Raw genomic sequence first — 17965 nt, 5'->3', positions numbered from 1 at the left:
GAACAACTGAGCTCATGCAATGTGAGCATATCTCAGGGTATAATATTAGCGCGTACCTCAGACAGGAAATCCAAAGCAAAGATATGTTGAAATTGTGCGACAAACGAGAACAGTGGCAACCAGAGATGTTTATATTAACGCAAGTGGACTTTTGCACGCCTGTCAAGCAGGCCAAAGTGGAGAGGGCATTGTCGGCGCTGAAGTTTGTTACAGCGAAAGCTATTATGAGATCACAACAGCCGATTTTGGCTTTATAGTTGTCCGCGCCCGCCGGTGTACGTGACCGCTATCGCGTGGTATAAGAAAAAAAATAAATGAGTAACAAATTTCTAGGATCCGGGCCCTCTGCGTGGCGGCGGTCTTCCACCACAGTGTCACGCTGGTGCTTATAACTCCAGCGCAAAAATACTCTACACAGGCGTCATGTCGGGCAAGGAATCGCAATAACATATGTAATATAGCGTGGCAGAAGAGTAAAATAACAACCAGTTATCACACAATGCTAGCAGCGCAAAGAGTGTGTGGTTTGATTCCCACCAATGTTGCGGAGTTACCACTCCTGAATTGGAATGACTCCGGAATCATTTCACATTTTCGCGACCCCGGAATGGAATGGGGACAGCGCTCGGAGGAATGGAATGGAAATGGAATTACGGCTTTTTCCGAAAATAGAGGACGTTTTCGTCTACGTGCTGTTTTTCAAGCTTCAAACGTTAGTAAGTCAGAGCCTCACAAGTTAACACTAAAGCAGTATTGTTAAAATGGCTTAGCTGATTACAAGCACGGTACATTTAAAAGCAACGCGCCTACTACAAACGGAGGCATCAGTTAGTGTACAAACAAATGCATTATCCCAGCAGCTACCGAAGGGAGAAACAAATTACCCCTGCGCGTTGGTTCCCATTGATACCCCCACCCGAAAGTGGTGAATACTCTATGCACAGCCTGATCTTTATCTCACGAGTAGTTTAGTACCTGACACACGTAAATAACCTTTGCGACAAGGAAGACGTTGCATACCTGCGCACAGGCGAACACAGAAAGCTCTCCTCACCCCATCCATGCTTGCGAGGCGCGCTTGACAAGCGTGAGTGCTGACGGGCAGTGCGACCCAGTGTTCCGTATTCGATGCAAAGGCGCTTTTGTCAGCATAAAAATACGCTATGTCGTCATTTTAGTATTAACAGATTTAAGCTTAAACAATGTTGAAACACCACCATTCGTTCAAACATGTTGACCACGCAAATACTATCGGTAGCGGGAGAAATGCCCCTATGGGAATTAGTAGGGTGGCTGTACTGCACGATATATGTCACCAAGCTACTATTCATCGACCTTGGCAACGTGTTTTGCGTACTCTTGCCGTTCTTAATGCGTTTGATGACATCAGCTTTAGGGGGCGTTCATTCTTAACTCGATAAAAATATCAAGATGCCTTTCCTACGTTGAGGAATTACAGGAATGGAATCGGACTGCCAGGCCATTCCCTTAGTGCCAATGCAATGGGCTAAGTTTTTTTTCATTCCGAGGAATTGAAAGGAATGGAATTGCGGCAAGTTCTAATTCCCCGGAATGGAATTGGAATCGAATGGATGCGCCCATTCCGCAACACTCCTTCCCACCCACTGCAAAGTGCTCAGCCATAATTCTTCATTATCAGCCACAGCACAAAGTGCAGATAATGCCTTACAGATGTGTAGCGGGTACCGCGATTCTCCGAAGAATGAAGAAAAAAGGCATAATGGGAACTTCGCTACTTCAGAAAAATTGCGACGACTCATGACGTAGTGGGTACGTTGCATCTTTACTTGTATTAGTTGCCCCAAGAGATAACAACGGGCTCTCCAAAGTCCGCTCTTCTAGCTGTTGCTGTGACTTGCTGCGTGTTTCACGCAGGCCTGGCGATCTTTTTATCAGAACTGCGGTCTCGCACATCAGAGAGTACACTCAATGACGTGCTGCTTCTGAGATCGTGCTCACTCCCTTTACACAAAGATTTAAGCCAACTAAAAAAATTCGTATTTCTCTTGTGAGAAAATAAATACTATGACTTTGGAATGAATATTGGTTTGTGCTAGTTGTTAGGAATACGTGGTACAGTTACTTCCGCTCCTCTGAAGAACATGTTTTACCCTTGTCCCACTTTCTTAAGAGGAGGGCAAGCAACTACATCACAAATCCAATGTTTTTTTAATGATTGCCTCACCTTTTTCATACTTTCTTTTTTTATACAAAGAAAAAAACCGTTACGAACCGTTACGGAACGTTTTTTTTTTTTTTTTCCGGAACAGAAACGAAACGGAACTTTTTGCGGTGAAACGAAACTAAAACCGAAACGAAAAACGTTTCCTTCCGACACCCTGGCTAAAACATTCGAAAGAAGACAAAAAGCTACATATATGTCAAGTGCAAATAGAGACAGTCACGCGTGCCTTTTTTTCGTTTATGAGATTACACAGAAAGTAGTATAAGAAGAACATAATTGCGAATTTGTCACACGAACTCCCTTTGTTGCTGCCGCAGTCGCAACAGAGTAACCATGCGGTCACCAGATATTTACTACGGAATTCATAATTGTACACAAGAGTGTCATAAAGCGTCGAATTTATTCACGTGGCGAATGTAGATTCGCACTTAAGAGCTAGAACTTTAATAGGTTAAACAATTTCCTCTGCAAAGCGCGCGAGTTCATAATACCTTCCGAGCCGATACCCATGCGGGATGACTTCTTATTTTAAATACTTTACCAATTAAAGTAAAGAAAACAATAAAAAAGTGCGCGTATGGATATGTATATTCGTAAAGAACTATACTGTCACGTATGTACGCTGTAAAAAATGATTACGGAAGAAATCGGCGATCATGACGTAATGCGACATGAGCGCGGAGCAACGTTCGGCCGTTGGCGGCGCTGAGCCTCTGCTCGAGCAGTTCGTTTAGAAGCAGCGGCCGGCAAAAGCAATTCACCCGGTTGCGACCAAACTCGAACGAGTGAGAAGTGAGGATCGAGCAAGTGAATGTGCAAGGCGGCATTTGCAGGAGTGGAAAAGGTCGAAGACACATCTTCTTAGCGGAACTCATACCAGCGCAAGCTCCCACATTATAGTGCTCCAGAACATTACCCGCGTTCTGCGTTCTGCGAGCTGCGCTTCGCGCTCATTGCCTCTAATCGTCCCCTGTACCATCCATTCGCTAGGTTACGTAAAACGACGGCGCGAAAGCCGTCAAAGGACGCGTAAGAGCTGCGCGCTAAAAATGGGGCACATATTCACTGACCTTGGACAATCACTTGGATGTGGCTTGTATCCTCCCCGTGGTCGTTCTTGGCTTTGCATGAATACACTCCCGATTCATCTCGCGTTGGTTCTTGCATATCCAACAGAGAATACGACTTTCCACCGGATCCTTCGACAGTTTTTATGTGGTACCTGAAGGCAAACAACCACGTGACAATTGCACTTACACATTCGTGCCATATACCTCCTACGAGGATAGCAAGAGTGTTTATGAGATAGGATTCGCTGAAATGTAAAAACTTCATTTCAGAGCACAATAACGTGAGTAGCAGCTGGTATCACGTTCACAGTCGTCATTAACATTCACGAGATGACTGTAACTGTGACTGACGGTTTTCCCACGTGTGCGTCTAAATGTGTTTAGGAAATCGCGGCTACGTACACTGCCTGAAAACACTGTCACGAAAGCGCAGTATCATCAATGACAACATGTTCGGAGCATCCTGCACAACGGTGCTTGCACAGGGCGTTCTGTCGTGATCCCTCCATATCCATTGTTTTCTGTTCTTTTATAGCTTTAGACCAGAAACATGCTAACATAATTCGCCAGCACAAGTTTAATATAATTAACTTACATTCTGCACTAGGGAATATTCGGCACAAATACGTTAAGTACAATTTTTGTGCGCACACATGCATGTCTCTGAGCCTTCATGCCTGCGTGTGCGAAATGGAAAGATAAAAAAGAACATGTAAGCTGAACTTTTGTAAATACAGAAGGGCTACGTTGGCAGTACACACCTCTCTGTGTCAATAGGCTTCTGATTTTTCTCCCAGAAGTAGGTAGTCGGTGGATCACCGACTGCCTGACAGTGCACTTGCAGGTTTTCGCCTTTCTTCACCGAGAGTCTCCGATGTTTTTCTTTGAACTTCGGTGGAACTGGTAGCAAAGGAAATGAACGAGGCAATTACGCAACTGTCCCGCGGCCTTTCTCACCCCACACAACTTGACATAAACCATGGCGATAATCGTAAAAGATTTTATATAGACGAAGCAAGACTGGACCTTCCAAGAAGATTTCATGAAAACACAATTTCTGGGGCCAGGTCTCATTAACCTGACACTTGCTGCAAAGAATGCTAACAATACGACGTACATTTATTTAAAGAAGGCGAAATTATACATCTTATGCGGGTTTACAAGCAATATCGCTTACTGTTTGAAGCTAGCAAATGAATATGTTGGTAAGCTGAGTTTGAAACATAAGTCAGTGCATTTCCTGTCGGTATCATTCTACTCTAATTCTATTAAACTCCTGTAGCAAAACGAACAACTAAATGGAGCTTAGCCACTGCTCCGTATTTGATCCATTCGCGGCGATTTTCCAAATTCAAATCATAACAGAGGCGAGCTTAGGCATGGGCTACTGGATGTGATTAGGCTATAGGAGTATTATAAATGAGGCATGATTAGAAAAATCTCAGGGGAAGGAGGTGCTTAAAGTCTTCACAATTTCACACATTTAGCCCGATCTATGCTTTAGATTAACACTTTTTATTCATTTTTCTCCTTTTTCCTGATATTAATGAAATACAGATGTACGACGCACAGCCTTGCGAAAATTGCACGAGCGAGCTAACGTAGCAGCCAAAGCCGCCGTATATACCTTTCACCTTGAGGTGGGCCAGTCTGCTGATGCCTGCTCCAATGCCGTTGTCTGCTTCGCACAAATAGAAGCCTCCGTCAGCTTCCTCCACCTCACGTATCAGAAGGCTACCGTTGTTGAATTGATGGTTCCGAAAGTTGTAGTGTATGTACGAGAAGTTGCGAGGGTAGCTTCCTAGAAACAAAAAAAAAGTTAAAATACTACCGTGTTAAAATAAGTAAGTCAGCCGAACACTGCCTTTAGAAGAAGTGTAAGACGAAATAGTCCTACGTTAACTCTGGATACGTAATTCATATTGTTTTCTCGGACAATTATTAAGCTAAGTTTATGTAACCAACACTGATGGAATACTTTTGAGTAGTTCTTGTTCTCAAATGCAAGATGCACAAAAACATGGTTACCCATGTAAGTACGCCAAGCAAGCTTTTTGCCTAATTGAAAACAACAGTTCTACTTATTGACAGATAACATAGGCCACCCCATTGGTTTTTGGAAAAGTTCCCTTAAAGTTTCTGGAACTTAAAAAATGATCATTTCCGGTGCTTATTTACAGCGCATGCTTTATTTGCCAGTAATTACATTTGCTCACAAGGAACATATCAAAGGGCACCTTGGCACTTGAGCCTCGACCGAAAATTGCATGTTCGCCTAAACTGGTGTCAGTGTTATAACATTCCGCATTTTTACTATTGCTTGCAAAGAGCCTCGCGGCGGGATTTCGTTTCGTTGCGAAAATTAGGTAAATGTATTATCACCAAATACGTGATGAAAAAGTAACAGTCCCGCAATCATGAAACCTGCTTACGCTAAAGATGTTCCAAAGATATTATTGAAGCCAATCACGATGCTGGACATATAATTCCCGAAGTGAGCTGACCAACGGCAAAACATTCTAAAGAGAACTGAATTTGGCCCGGAGTGGGCAGCAAATGATTTTTTCCAAAATGACACGTTTAACGCAACTTAAGCGCATTATCAATATGAACATTTAGTGAATGCAAGGAGAAACATGCAAATTTCAGCTTACTTTCACCTTTCTTCCACGTCACGACGGGTGGCGGATGTCCATCGGCGGAGCAGTGCAAGATCACCGTCGACGTTAGGACGGCCGACGTGTTTTGCGGCTCTATTTTCCAGCGAGGGCTCACTATATAAGGAGGGGTAGTGGGGAAAATAAACCAGCCCGTCATCATTATTTAATGCATCAAACATATTAAACGCTCCAGATAAATTATTTCGTCCTTCACCAGTCGCTTTTCCTTGCCGACTAAATGAAACAGTATTAAATACAAAGTGTTTTTTAGGGAACCTTTGGAACTTTGAGAATTTATATCTACGTATCTATCTAGCTATCTGTCTATGTAACCGCCTTCGTCTGGGTGCTCTCACGATCACCTCCTTAACTTTGTGTAGACCAAAATTGGCATGGGATGGTAAGAGGATTTGACGAATATGACTGTCGGGTCGTCGCATGAATAACATGAAAAGCCTGTCGCGTACGTCATCAAACCTTTTCCTCCAGACACGTGTGGCACACACCCGTTTACCACGAACCGCGGTGTATGGGTACGAGCCGCAGGTGATTTACAGTTTATGTCTACACAAAAAAGGGGAGAACAGAAAGTGATAATTTAAATGCGAGAGCGTTAAGAAAAAACGACATCGGCAGCGGTGACCCGACGAATGGAAATAGTAAAAATAAGGATTCCAGCAGGAATCGAAGCCAAGCATTCTGCGTGGCAATCGGGCATTCTACCACAGAGCCGCGCGAGGTCTACAAAGTGGTTGGGAAAAACAGCCTATGAAGGCGTACACTCGGTGCAACGCCAATTCTAGTTGTGGTGCTGGCTATCTAATTTTGCTAGAAAGCAATAAACACTACATATGTGTTCCTACGATACAGGCGTCATATCAGATAAACGTCTGTGGTTCCAGTGTTGGCTCCGCTTTTACAGCAGTCTCATAAACATTACACTTGTATTCCTATGATTCAGCAAGCTGTATTGAAGCATTGCTCGATCCCGGAGGAATGCAACAACGAAAGTTTCGCATGCTATTCACACGGTTGCACCATAAAGCGCACGTTGTTTCGATAATACCGACGTATGTATTCTAACGTGAGGGCTGACGTTACGTCGCACCACAAGTTACCCTTTAAACGCCAGTGTTGTCAACGTGCGTGGTAAGCCGACGATGTGCACAGAGCTACTACACTTACAAAAACACGTCGCTCCACTTCGTAAGTAGTGCCTCAAAGCCATAAAACACAGCATAGAGGTACTTGCTGACTTCTTCGCATGAAACCCATTCCCACAACGCGTGGGATCTGCCGATTTTTTTTTATTACGTGTTGTCTGTGAGTGTATTGAAGAAGTTTGTGACCATTTATTCTAGGCACTATATGCCAGCATTCCAACGCATAGATTTCTCCTATGCAAGCGGTGTTGTGGTTCAGAGGGGAAAAGTTCATGGCTTGGTTACGGAATACAGTTTAGAATGTTAGAATAGAAATTACGTAGAGCTTCGTACTCGTCGAGGAGAAAAGATTACATGCAAACTCGATGATTTCATGCATCACAGATGGCTTTGTGCAATACTGAAACAAACTAATAAACTTAGCTTTATGGATGACCACACAAATGAATTTAAAGGAGAGATTGCTTTTTGCAGCAAATACATCTAGCAGATCCCTCTGCTGTAACATGTTTCTAATAATCAATAAGATGTGGTCTTTCAACAAAACTGGCTATGCCGCACATTCGTATAGCAATGTCATGATTATAGAATAGGTAACCAGTTGACTTACGTAGAACCACACTTATAGCAAAACTAACAATTCCCGAAAGAATTTGTAGTGCTCTAAAAAGTCTTCTACTTTATACCACCACCTACATCACATTGAAACAACCAGGTTCAAGCATGTTTGATCAGACCGGCTCTAGTAGTTTCTATTGTTACGTGAGTTACGTGAGTGACGAGTCGCTTTTACAAGTCGCTATTCACAAGATGTATTTGCAAGAGCGGCTGTAGCGCTGACCAGTCCGGCTCCGAGCTCGAGCAGCTAGCGACCTTCGTCCTCTTCGTCGGGCGCACACGCGCGTCGACAATATGAATTCCGGCAGCCTACATGTAGCATAACCCCCGGCGGCAAAGGCGCCGTCTCGGCGTATCTTGACGTCAACGTCATTGGGCGAGTGGTACTGCTTCAGGCGTGCGACGTGTACGATGTCGCTGGCATGCGGGGTGGATGAAGACGACGGGGCAGCAGGAGCGATTTCATAGGTGACGGGAGTCACCGCACGAAGCACTCGGTATGGCCCTGTGTACCGAGAGAGCAGTTTGTCGGACAGGCCAACGTGCCGGGTCGGAGACCACAGCAGAACCAAAGAACCGGGCGAAAAGTGTACGTCGCGGTGTCGTTGATCATACCGACGGCGTTGGTTCTCTTGGGAGGTCAGAAGGCGAGTACGAGCGGCTTCGCGTGCATGAGCGGCCCGGCTGATAGCGTCCAGGGCGTATTCAGTGGTCGGAGCTGCTGGCAACGGAATGACTGTATCGAGGGGCAATGTGGGTTCGCGGCCGAACAGCAGGAAAAATGGGGAGTAACCAGCCGTGTCATGGCGCGAGGAATTGTAGGCAAATGTCACGTACGGTAGAGCAAGGTCCCAGTCGGAGTGGTCTGGGGAAACATACTTTGAAAGCATGTCGTTTAGGGTTCGGTTCAGACGCTCCGTGAGGCCATTCGTTTGCGGATGGTACGACGTAGTGAGCTTATGCCGCGTTTCACATGAACGCAGGATGTCCGCTATGACTCTCGATAGAAATGTGCGGCCACGGTCCGTGAGCAGCTGGCGTGGAGCACCGTGTTGCAAGATCACGTCGCGCAGAAGGAAATCGGCGACATCTGTGGCGCAGCTTGTAGGAAGAGCTCGTGTGATGGCGTAGCGTGTGGCGTAGTCTGTGGCCACAGCTATCCACCTGTTGCCAGCAGAAGACAGGGGAAAAGGGCCGAGTAGGTCCAAGCCGACGCGAAAGAAGGGTTCGGACGAAATGTCGAGGGGTTGAAGGCACCCAGCCGGAAGCGTCGACGGTGTTTTGCGGCGTTGACATTTCTCACACGCCGCGACGTATCGTCTGACGGAGCGTGCGAGACCTGGCCAATAGAAGCGACGGCGGATTCGGTCGTATGTGCGAGACACACCAAGGTGACCGGCAGTTGGAACGTCGTGAAGTTCGTGGAGTACAGCCGAGCGGAGGTGTTTGGGTACAACAAGCAGCAGGGGTGGTCCGTCTGGATGAAAGTTGTGGCGGTAAAGTGTACCATTCTGGAGTACGAACGAGCGATGAGATCGGTCCGAAGGTGAGGATTCAAGGCACTCGATGATAGCCCGTAAGGATGCATCACTGCGTTGCTCGTCGGCTATGTGGGTCAGTTGGGAAACGGTGCACACGCAAGCGTCGGTGTCAGGGACGGTGCGCGACTCGCCAACCGGATAGCGAGATAGGCAGTCGGCGTCTTGATGCAGGCGTCCAGACTTGTACGTCACTGCAAAAGTGTACTCTTGCAGTCGCAGAGCCCAGCGACCAAGTCGGCCTGTGGGATCCCTTAATGATGAAAGCCAGCAGAGCGCGTGGTGGTCGGTGACTACGGAGAAGTGAGTGCCATATAAATATGGACGGAACTTGGAGACCGCCCAGACAAGAGCAAGGCATTCTCGTTCGGTGATCGAATAGTTGCGCTCCGCAGGTGTAAGGAGGCGACTAGCGTAGGCGATAACGCGGTCGTGTCCCTGCTGACGTTGGGCGAGGACGGCTCCGATCCCGTGACCACTGGCATCAGTTCGGACCTCAGTCGGGGCGGATGGGTCAAAGTGGGCCAATATAGGTGGCGTCGTCAAAATTGTGATGAGGTGAGAGAAGGCGGCAGCTTGAGTGGACCCCCACGAAAATGGGACGTCTTTCTTTAGAAGATCAGTAAGTGGTCGAGCGATTGCTGCAAAGTCTTTCACGAACCGCCGGAAATAGGAACAGAGTCCCACAAAACTCCGAACATCTTTGGCGGATTGGGGTACTGGAAAACTGGTGACGGCACGAATTTTCTCAGGGTCCGGCCGCACACCAGAAGCATCGACGAGGTGGCCCAACACTGTAATCTGTTGGCGGCCGAAGTGACACTTCGACGAGTTCAACTGGAGGCCAGCATTGCGGAAGACGTCGAGAATAGCCGACAGACGCTCAAGGTGGGTCTCAAATGTAGGTGAAAATACGAGGACGTCGTCTAGGTAACAAAGGCATGTTGACCATTTGAACCCTTGTAGCAGAGTGTCCATCATGCGCTCGAACGTGGCTGGGGCGTTGCATAGACCGAAGGGCATAACCTTGAATTGGTACAGGCCATCGGGAGTGACGAAGGCGGTCTTTTCTTGGTCTTTCTCGTCCACGGCAATCTGCCAATAACCGGAGCGGAGGTCTATGGATGAAAAGTAGCGTGCGCGATGGAGACAATCGAGAGCGTCATCAATGCGGGGCAAAGGATACACGTCCTTTTTCGTAATTCGATTTAGATGCCGGTAATCGATGCAGAAACGCCACGTGTTGTCTTTCTTTTTAACCAGGACGACGGGTGACGCCCAAGGGCTCGATGAGGGCTCAATAATACCTTTAGCTAACATCTTGTTTACTTCTTCTTGAATAATCTGGCGCTCCGATACGGACACCCGATACGGTCGACGGTGAATGGGAACAGCATCACCTGTGTTGATACGGTGCTGCACAAGAGAAGTTTGGCCGAGTGGTCGATTGTCAAGGTCGAAGGTCTCGCGGTAAGAAGCCAAAAGGCGGATGAGGGCGGCTGATTGCGCTGGGGGGAGGTCTGGGGCAATCATGGGGCGTAATGCCATGTCGAGGCTTGTGGCATCGGGTGGGCGACAAGGAAGATTGGAGCATACGTCTGCTGCAAAAGAGGTGACGTGGTCATCGGCTAAGGACTGCAACGTCGCGATTAAGATGCCTTGAGGGAGGACTTGCTTCGTGAAGCCGAAATTTATGACGGGGAGATGTACCCGGTTAGCGGCTATAGTTATGACGCAGTGAGGCACAGTGATGTCACGTGCCAGAAGTACATCAGTAATCGGCGTGACGACGTAGTGCCCATCCAACACGGATGAAGTCGTTGTTAATTCGGCGAATGTTAGGGCTTTAGGCGGTAGGCGGATGAAATCCGTGGTTCAGAGGCTGTGTGGAAGGTCGGGGTGAATATCTGGCTGAAGAGGAAGGTCCAAGCAAAGAGTACCAGCGGAACAGTCTATCAGGGCAGAATGGGTCGATAGGAAGTCCATCCCTAGGATGAGGTCATGAGGACAATTATGGAGCACCGTGAATAGGACAGGAACGTAACGGTCGGCGATGCTTATACGAGCTGTACACATTCCAGTGACAGGAACAGGCACTATATACTCGAGTCCTTAAAAGTAATCTTTTTTCCTTCATTCATAGCAAGGGTCTCGTTCTGGCAGACTTGATGCCTTCAGGTAGTATGCGAGGGATTATTGGTCAGCTGCCTGCTCGTATATAGATCACGTGCTACGTGACGCCAAAAAGGCAGAAGAAAGAGTGTTCCAAACTCGCCGCCATGCCTGCGATCGGCGCTGACTAACACTCCTAAGTTTAAATCCACATATATATACCCTATCGAAAGGACGGGAAGGTGACCGCCGCCGTAGCTCAATGGTAGAGCACCGGACGCGTTATTCGAAAGTCGCAGGTTCGCTCCCTGCTGGCGGCAAGTTATCATTTGGTCCACTTTACTTTCTTCACATTTAAATTTTAATTACTACAAAAAACCCCGATACTTTCCTTGGCATTGCTGTCTGTGAGCTCTCATTATTATTGTGTCTAACAAAGAAAAACGAGCCCTTAAAAATATTCTTCTTTCCTTCAGTTGCTGGGATTGAAGTATAAATTGTAATCACTTGCGCGAAGACGAAGTCCGTGCAGTTAACCGTATCTTAGGCTGTATTATATTTTCTTTTGTACTATTAAATTAATTTTTAGTCGCTAAGAACTGATTCGACACCCTTTTTTATTTAAAATATAATAATATTTATGACAAACAATCTTTTTCTTAAACAAAATGGCATAGTACACGCTCATTTCTATATTTTTATTATTTTAACGCGATAGCGTTAAAGAGCTCGTATCGCAGAAATTCCGCCGTCGGCGTCGGGGCCGTTGGTTGTGAGCGAAAAATCATGATCTTGTCAGTGACCGAAAAATCGAAAAAGCTGCAAATAAAATAAATAATAAAAATGTTGGGTCCGAGTCAGAATCGAACCCAGGCCGTCTGCGTGGCAAGCAGGTGTTCTGCCGCACAGCCACGCCTTTTTATTTTTTTCTTTCATGGTATTTATCACACTTAGTATTACAGTGCACAATAATAGCACAAATAAAGCAAGCAAAAGTACAATCACACAGCGACAATATGCGCTCAAGCGTTACTAAGTGCACACTCGATGGCTAACACAACGTGCAGTAGAACGGTGAGAATTCTTCACATCGTGTTATACTGGAAAGGTAGTGAGGCCGAGCACCTCACCAAGAGGGGGTACCGGTCCGGTCTAAAGTCCAGGTCTTCATGAATATCCTTTAGCTGAATAGTCATGCGAATAAAGTGCATGCTTGAAGAAATGGTGGGTTGTGCGTTACGGTCCTGCATACGTTGGAGCTGCACTGAAAGTAACTTTCATGCTTCCCAAAAAAAACGCGTCCTGTATACAGGTGTCACAGTACGAGATGTAATATGGCAGTAATATTGCGTGGTACAAGCGTACATTGCCATCGGCGTCACACCATGTCAATATCATAACGACTTGGTGGTCTAAAGACAGCCACCCATTACAAAAGGCGCACAAATTACTGCGCGTATTCCCTTAGCACCACGTAGTGGGTACATCGCAACTTTGAAAGAGTTTCTCGCGCATAACTGCTCCTGCTTTAAAGCATGCTACCTATTACATAAGGCACACACCGTAGTGCGCGCATTCTGTTAAGCACTCGTAGTGTTCGAACTGCACACTATAAGAACAAAATATCGCTATCGCGTTCAGCTCTTAAAGGCGAAGCTTAAGCGTCCCCCAATTTTTAGCTAAACTACCCGATTCTTGGCTAATCCCAAGGGGTGGGTGTGAGCCGGAATTTTAGGATCTACATCTGCATGTTTACACAGGGCTGGTCTGACGATATCACCCCTATGTGAATCCTGCGTAGATAAAGAAATCATTGAACATCGTTTGATTCATCACGTCGCCGATATTGAGTACTAATAAAAAGACTTATCGCTATTCTGCTTTCCAAAATATGGTTAGGCTTAAGAAATCGCACTGAATTTCGGTGCATCGGTTCGGGATATTGCCACAGGGATTTCTTTGAGGAGGTGTGTAATTTTATTCAAGTTACTATACGTATACCATTTTAATCTCTTTTACAAATGTATTCGTGAAGTAATAAATAACACCTATTGAAATCTATTAATATAGATATTCGAAATTGGTCTGCTTAGGTTAATGCAGCTTTCTCATACGCTTGCGCAATCGCACTATAATTGCTTGTATATGTATTTTGTACATTTGATTTTATTTATTTTTTTCTAAATCATTACGCATTATTCAAATTAGTATATGACTGTTCAGATGACGATGTGTGGCAAAGCCCCCCTAGTGGTAAGGCACCATAATGATGAGGGACTAAATAAATATATTCCCGAGTCGCAGTCGGCACCGAATTCTAAAAAAATAACACAGACAGTTCGGCGGATATCCGATTTCTGATGTCGATGAGCTCGGGGCATCGCGGACGTAGGGCGCTTTCGACTATCCTGTTCACTTGCAATTACATTTTAAAGCATCTTACAGCAATAGTCTGCTCTGCAAAACGAAGTCACATACCACAGTCCCTTCCCCACCACCCATCCGCGAGCCGAGTCCCAGCAACTGTCCCAAAGTCTTTCATTATATCTTGCGCAAGAGCCAAATCCGATTTTAGGGGCTGGAAACGGCCATCATGTTTCCGCACCGGATACTCGAACGCCACCGGCTGTGACGTCACAAGATATTGATAATTTAATGAAAACCGAGGTCACAAGAAACTAACCAAAAACGTGCCAAGTAGCCAAGGTGCTTTCTCTGCCGCCACCGGCCTAAAAAATGCAGCCAAAGTGCCGCAATGTAGCCAAACCTGGCAACCGTGGAAGAGAGTAAGCACATGCCTATCTACGAAAAGGCAACATCGCGCTACGCTTCAGAACTCTCCTTGCCGCGCACTACCGCAAGATTTAGCTGTTAGGTTAATAGCAGTGCCTGCTTTCCGCAGGATGTGATTCTTCACCAAGCCGCAGTGGTGGTTCATTATCACTCTAATGCACTATGAAGGTTAAAAGCCGAATATATGAGCCCTCGTCCTGTAGAACTACTCAGTCAGTCACATAGCCTTTCTAATAAGCTATAATTTCAGCACCTGGGAAGCAGTCAATTATCAAGCAAGACAATGAATAAATTTTGAACGTTGTTGCCTAGTCTGCAATGAAGAGGCCGGGAAGTAAAAGAAAGTGCTCACCCCGTTATCAGGTGACACCGCTCCAGCCCACCTCGAGTTAATCGATTCCTCCATTACCAGATGCGCGCTAACAGGTGCATGCAGCTTCGCTGAGCGCCTTCGTGGGCACCTTCATTAAGAGAAACCGCACCAATTAAACACAACAAACTGCAGCGTCGGCCCTGTCTCTAATATCTCAGCAGCAGCTGTTCAGTGAGGGTGCGAGGATGTTTGCTGAAATCGTGGGAAATTGCTTCATGCGTGTCCTCGTTTTCTCTTTTCCCTTCCTTATAAGTTGCGGCTGCGGCAGTTGCTTACCCCGGGTTACCGGCTGCGTACCGGCACCCTCTCCTTTCCCGCTTATTTACCTAAACCACCCGACATACCGCAGTCGCTGACTGGCCATATATTGGCGTTCAGTCTTGTCTGCTTGTCTTTCATCGATCTTCCGACGCAGCAGTTTCTAGTTAGAGTCCATACCCGACCATTAGGCTCCAGCGATGGGTGAAAGGATTAACGATTCCTGTGCGTCGAAACGCCTTAAAATGCCCCTTCAATGTAACGTAGCGTTTTGGGCGTGTCGGTATGGCAGTGATGTGGCTCTTAGCACACGAAGTGACGAGCTCACTGTGCGTCTAACGTCTCTCTGCGTCCTCGTCATTTCGTGAGCCAAAACTACACGAAAGCTCGTTCAGTATCTGCCTCTCACCTTAGGTTCACTAATAACGACGATCGTTATCATCGACATCAGCCTTTTAAAGGGGCCCTGCAACACCTTCCTTAGTTATATGGGAATAGTCTCATTATTGACGTATGACTCTTCACGAGTCATATGCCGCAAAATTTTTTCGAATCCGTCAAGTATAAGTGGTGTTACCAAATTATAGAGATCACGTTCCGCAGCTATCTCCCTCAACTCAACGCCGCGAGCGCGCGGAAAGCTGCGCGGGGCATGAAGGGAGGGAGGGCGGAGGTGCGAGGAGGCGCCGAACAGTTTTTTTCTTCATTTTTTTTCTCTCTGGCATCTCGGCGCAACCACGTGGTCTCTGGCGCCACTTCCGGTCGGCTCGCGCGGTCGTCGTCGAGCGGCGGAGCTCATCGCACCGTGTATCGCGCGTGCTTGAAAACTGCGAGTCGGTTTGGTAATGTTGGGTGTGCACCTCGAACTGCCGTAGTGTTTTCATCGCTCTGCCAACCATGGACGCAAACTTGAGTGCGCGTTTGGAACGAATGACAGCTGAGATGGGTTTCGACCCACACTCCGGTACGCCGTCTCGTCGCACTGCTCGCGCTTGAATCGTATTCAACAAGGCAAAGCTGCGTGCACCCTTCTCCCAGTGGCGGTACTTCGATGCTGTTTGCTCTTCAAATGCGGGCGCACCGCGAGTGCGGGCTGACAACAAAGAACTAAAGACTAGAAGAAAGGATCGTGGGGCATCGGGCCGGCGCGGACCCATCCCCCGGCTGTCTGCAGCTACCGTGAGAATGCGAGTCTGCTTGATTGCTGTGTCGCGGTTTCTCGGGAACCTGAGACTACCGGGAGGATACGCCGAGGTACGGCTCGATGACATACTGAGCAGACAGCGAACGGGACTCTCGCCATACAGCGAACACAGGTATCCTAAGCTAGCCGGCGCCAGCATTGTTACCGGAGAAATGCTGCACCGCTGCCTCGGTCGGTCGTGAGAACGTGCCGACGATGCAGTTTCCAGCTGACGAGGCAACACTCGAACGGCTGCCACTCTCAACGGCAACCGCCGATGGTCAAAAGCACAGAAATATTCACGATTTCGGCATTGCACATGGTGAAGAAAACGCAACCACGCAACTACGAGCAGACGAGCTGTCGGTGAGACCGGAAGTGCTAATATAAATGTTTGTTCGGTGTTTTAACGGCATAACATGATATAAACATACATATTATCTACTTATTGAACTCAAAATTAACAACTAAGGTAATAATGAGGGTGTTATCGTGATTGTAACATCAGCCAATGGTAGAACTGCCGACAATCGCGTCATATATTGCGGACTAATACATCATTTGTCGAAAGAAGAGGGAGCGATTTTCAGGTGATTTTGAGAATTTATTGTAAATTCCAGGCCGCTCGCTTCGCTATAATATTTGGCTCGCGTGTTCTCGGGGGCCTCGACTACCGATTGGCAGCGCTTTTACAGCGAAAGCTTTTATGAAATCATTTCACCGGCCGTTTTTGGCGCCGTAGTTGTCCGCCGCCGCCGCTGCCGCCGCCGCCGGTGTCCGTAACCAGTATCGCTCGAAATAAGAAAAAAAACGAAAGAAAAAAATTCCAGGATGGAACGAGGTTCGAACCTGGGCCCTCTGCGTGGGAGTCCAGTATTCAACCTCTGAGCCATGCCGGTGCTTCAAACTGCTTTGCAAAAAGGTCCTATACAGGCTTCATGTCGGGAAGGAACCACATTAGCATATGCAATATAGCGTGGTAGAAGAGTAAAATAAGCACCAAGCGTCGCACAACGCGATTTCTGTATCCAGGCGTCAAACAATGCGAATTGCGCGACGAGTAGGTTGTTGAATGCTTCCAACCCATTACAAAGGGCTCTGCCATAATTCTTCATCGCCATCAGGCACAGCATCAACAAAGTGCCCATAATGCCTTACATGCGTTTAGCAGGTACCACGGCTCTCCGTAGAATGACGAAAAATGGTACAGTGCCTGCTGCCCTACTTCTCAAAAATTACAATGATTTATAGCGTAGTGGGTTCCTCGCAAGTGCACTTGTATTGGTCGCCAAGAAAGCCCATAAGCGCATGATCCATTTCCTCGGGGTCTCAGTAAAATTACAATGATTTATAGCGTAGTGGGTTCCTCGCAAGTGCACATGTATTGGTTGCCAAGAAAGCCCATAAGCGCATGATCCATTTCCTCGGGGTCTCAGTAAAGTTCTTCGCCCTCCCCCGTCTATCTTCCACGTCAACGTATGCTATACAGCATGACGGGAGATGGAAATAGCGACCGGGCATCCCCCAATGCAAATTACATAACTGGTGGGCTGTTTAAAGCTTCCAACCCATTACAAAGGGCTGAGCCATAATTCTTCATCGTCATCAGTCGTCGCGTCAACAAAGTGCACATAATGCCTTACAGACGTGTAGCTGGTGCCTCGCTTCTCCGTAGAATGACGAATAATGGTGCTTCCCAACTTCACAAAAATTGTGATTTATGGCGTAGTGGGTACCTTTCTAGTGTACTTGTATCGTAGCCCCAAGAGAGCTCACAAGATAGCTTACAACCGGGATCTAGAAACGCCGCTCTCCCAGCTTTCGCTGTGACTGTGCTGCGGTTTCAGCGCAGGCCTGGTGTTTTTTTGACCCTGCTCAAAAAGTGTTGCAGGGCCCCTTTAACGTCAACAGCAAAACATTGAGGAATTACCCTATTGTTTGCGCTGACTGACTCCGGTTTAGCCTCCAAGTTCGGAACTTCAATATACAAT

The 17965-nt window shown here is 46.9% G+C and overlaps 1 protein-coding gene across 1 annotated transcript in view; it reads right to left on the bottom strand.

Annotated features, from left to right (window-relative positions):
• LOC119383845 (Down syndrome cell adhesion molecule homolog) overlaps positions 1-17965 on the bottom strand; it is a 153487-nt gene that overhangs the window by 45576 nt on the left and 89946 nt on the right. Inside the window, exons 10-13 of the mRNA XM_037652124.2 lie at positions 5931-6050; positions 4904-5077; positions 4038-4176; positions 3277-3428 (exon numbers count right to left, since the gene is read on the bottom strand). Coding sequence (XP_037508052.2) covers positions 3277-3428; positions 4038-4176; positions 4904-5077; positions 5931-6050 — 585 coding nt within the window. The remainder of the gene's footprint in view (positions 1-3276; positions 3429-4037; positions 4177-4903; positions 5078-5930; positions 6051-17965) is intronic.

This window comes from Rhipicephalus sanguineus, chromosome 2 (genome assembly GCF_013339695.2).
Source record: "Rhipicephalus sanguineus isolate Rsan-2018 chromosome 2, BIME_Rsan_1.4, whole genome shotgun sequence".
Taxonomy (NCBI): Eukaryota; Metazoa; Arthropoda; class Arachnida; order Ixodida; family Ixodidae; genus Rhipicephalus; species Rhipicephalus sanguineus.
The sequence above is the reverse complement of the archived record's forward strand: the minus strand, read 5'-3'. Positions and strand labels throughout refer to the sequence as shown.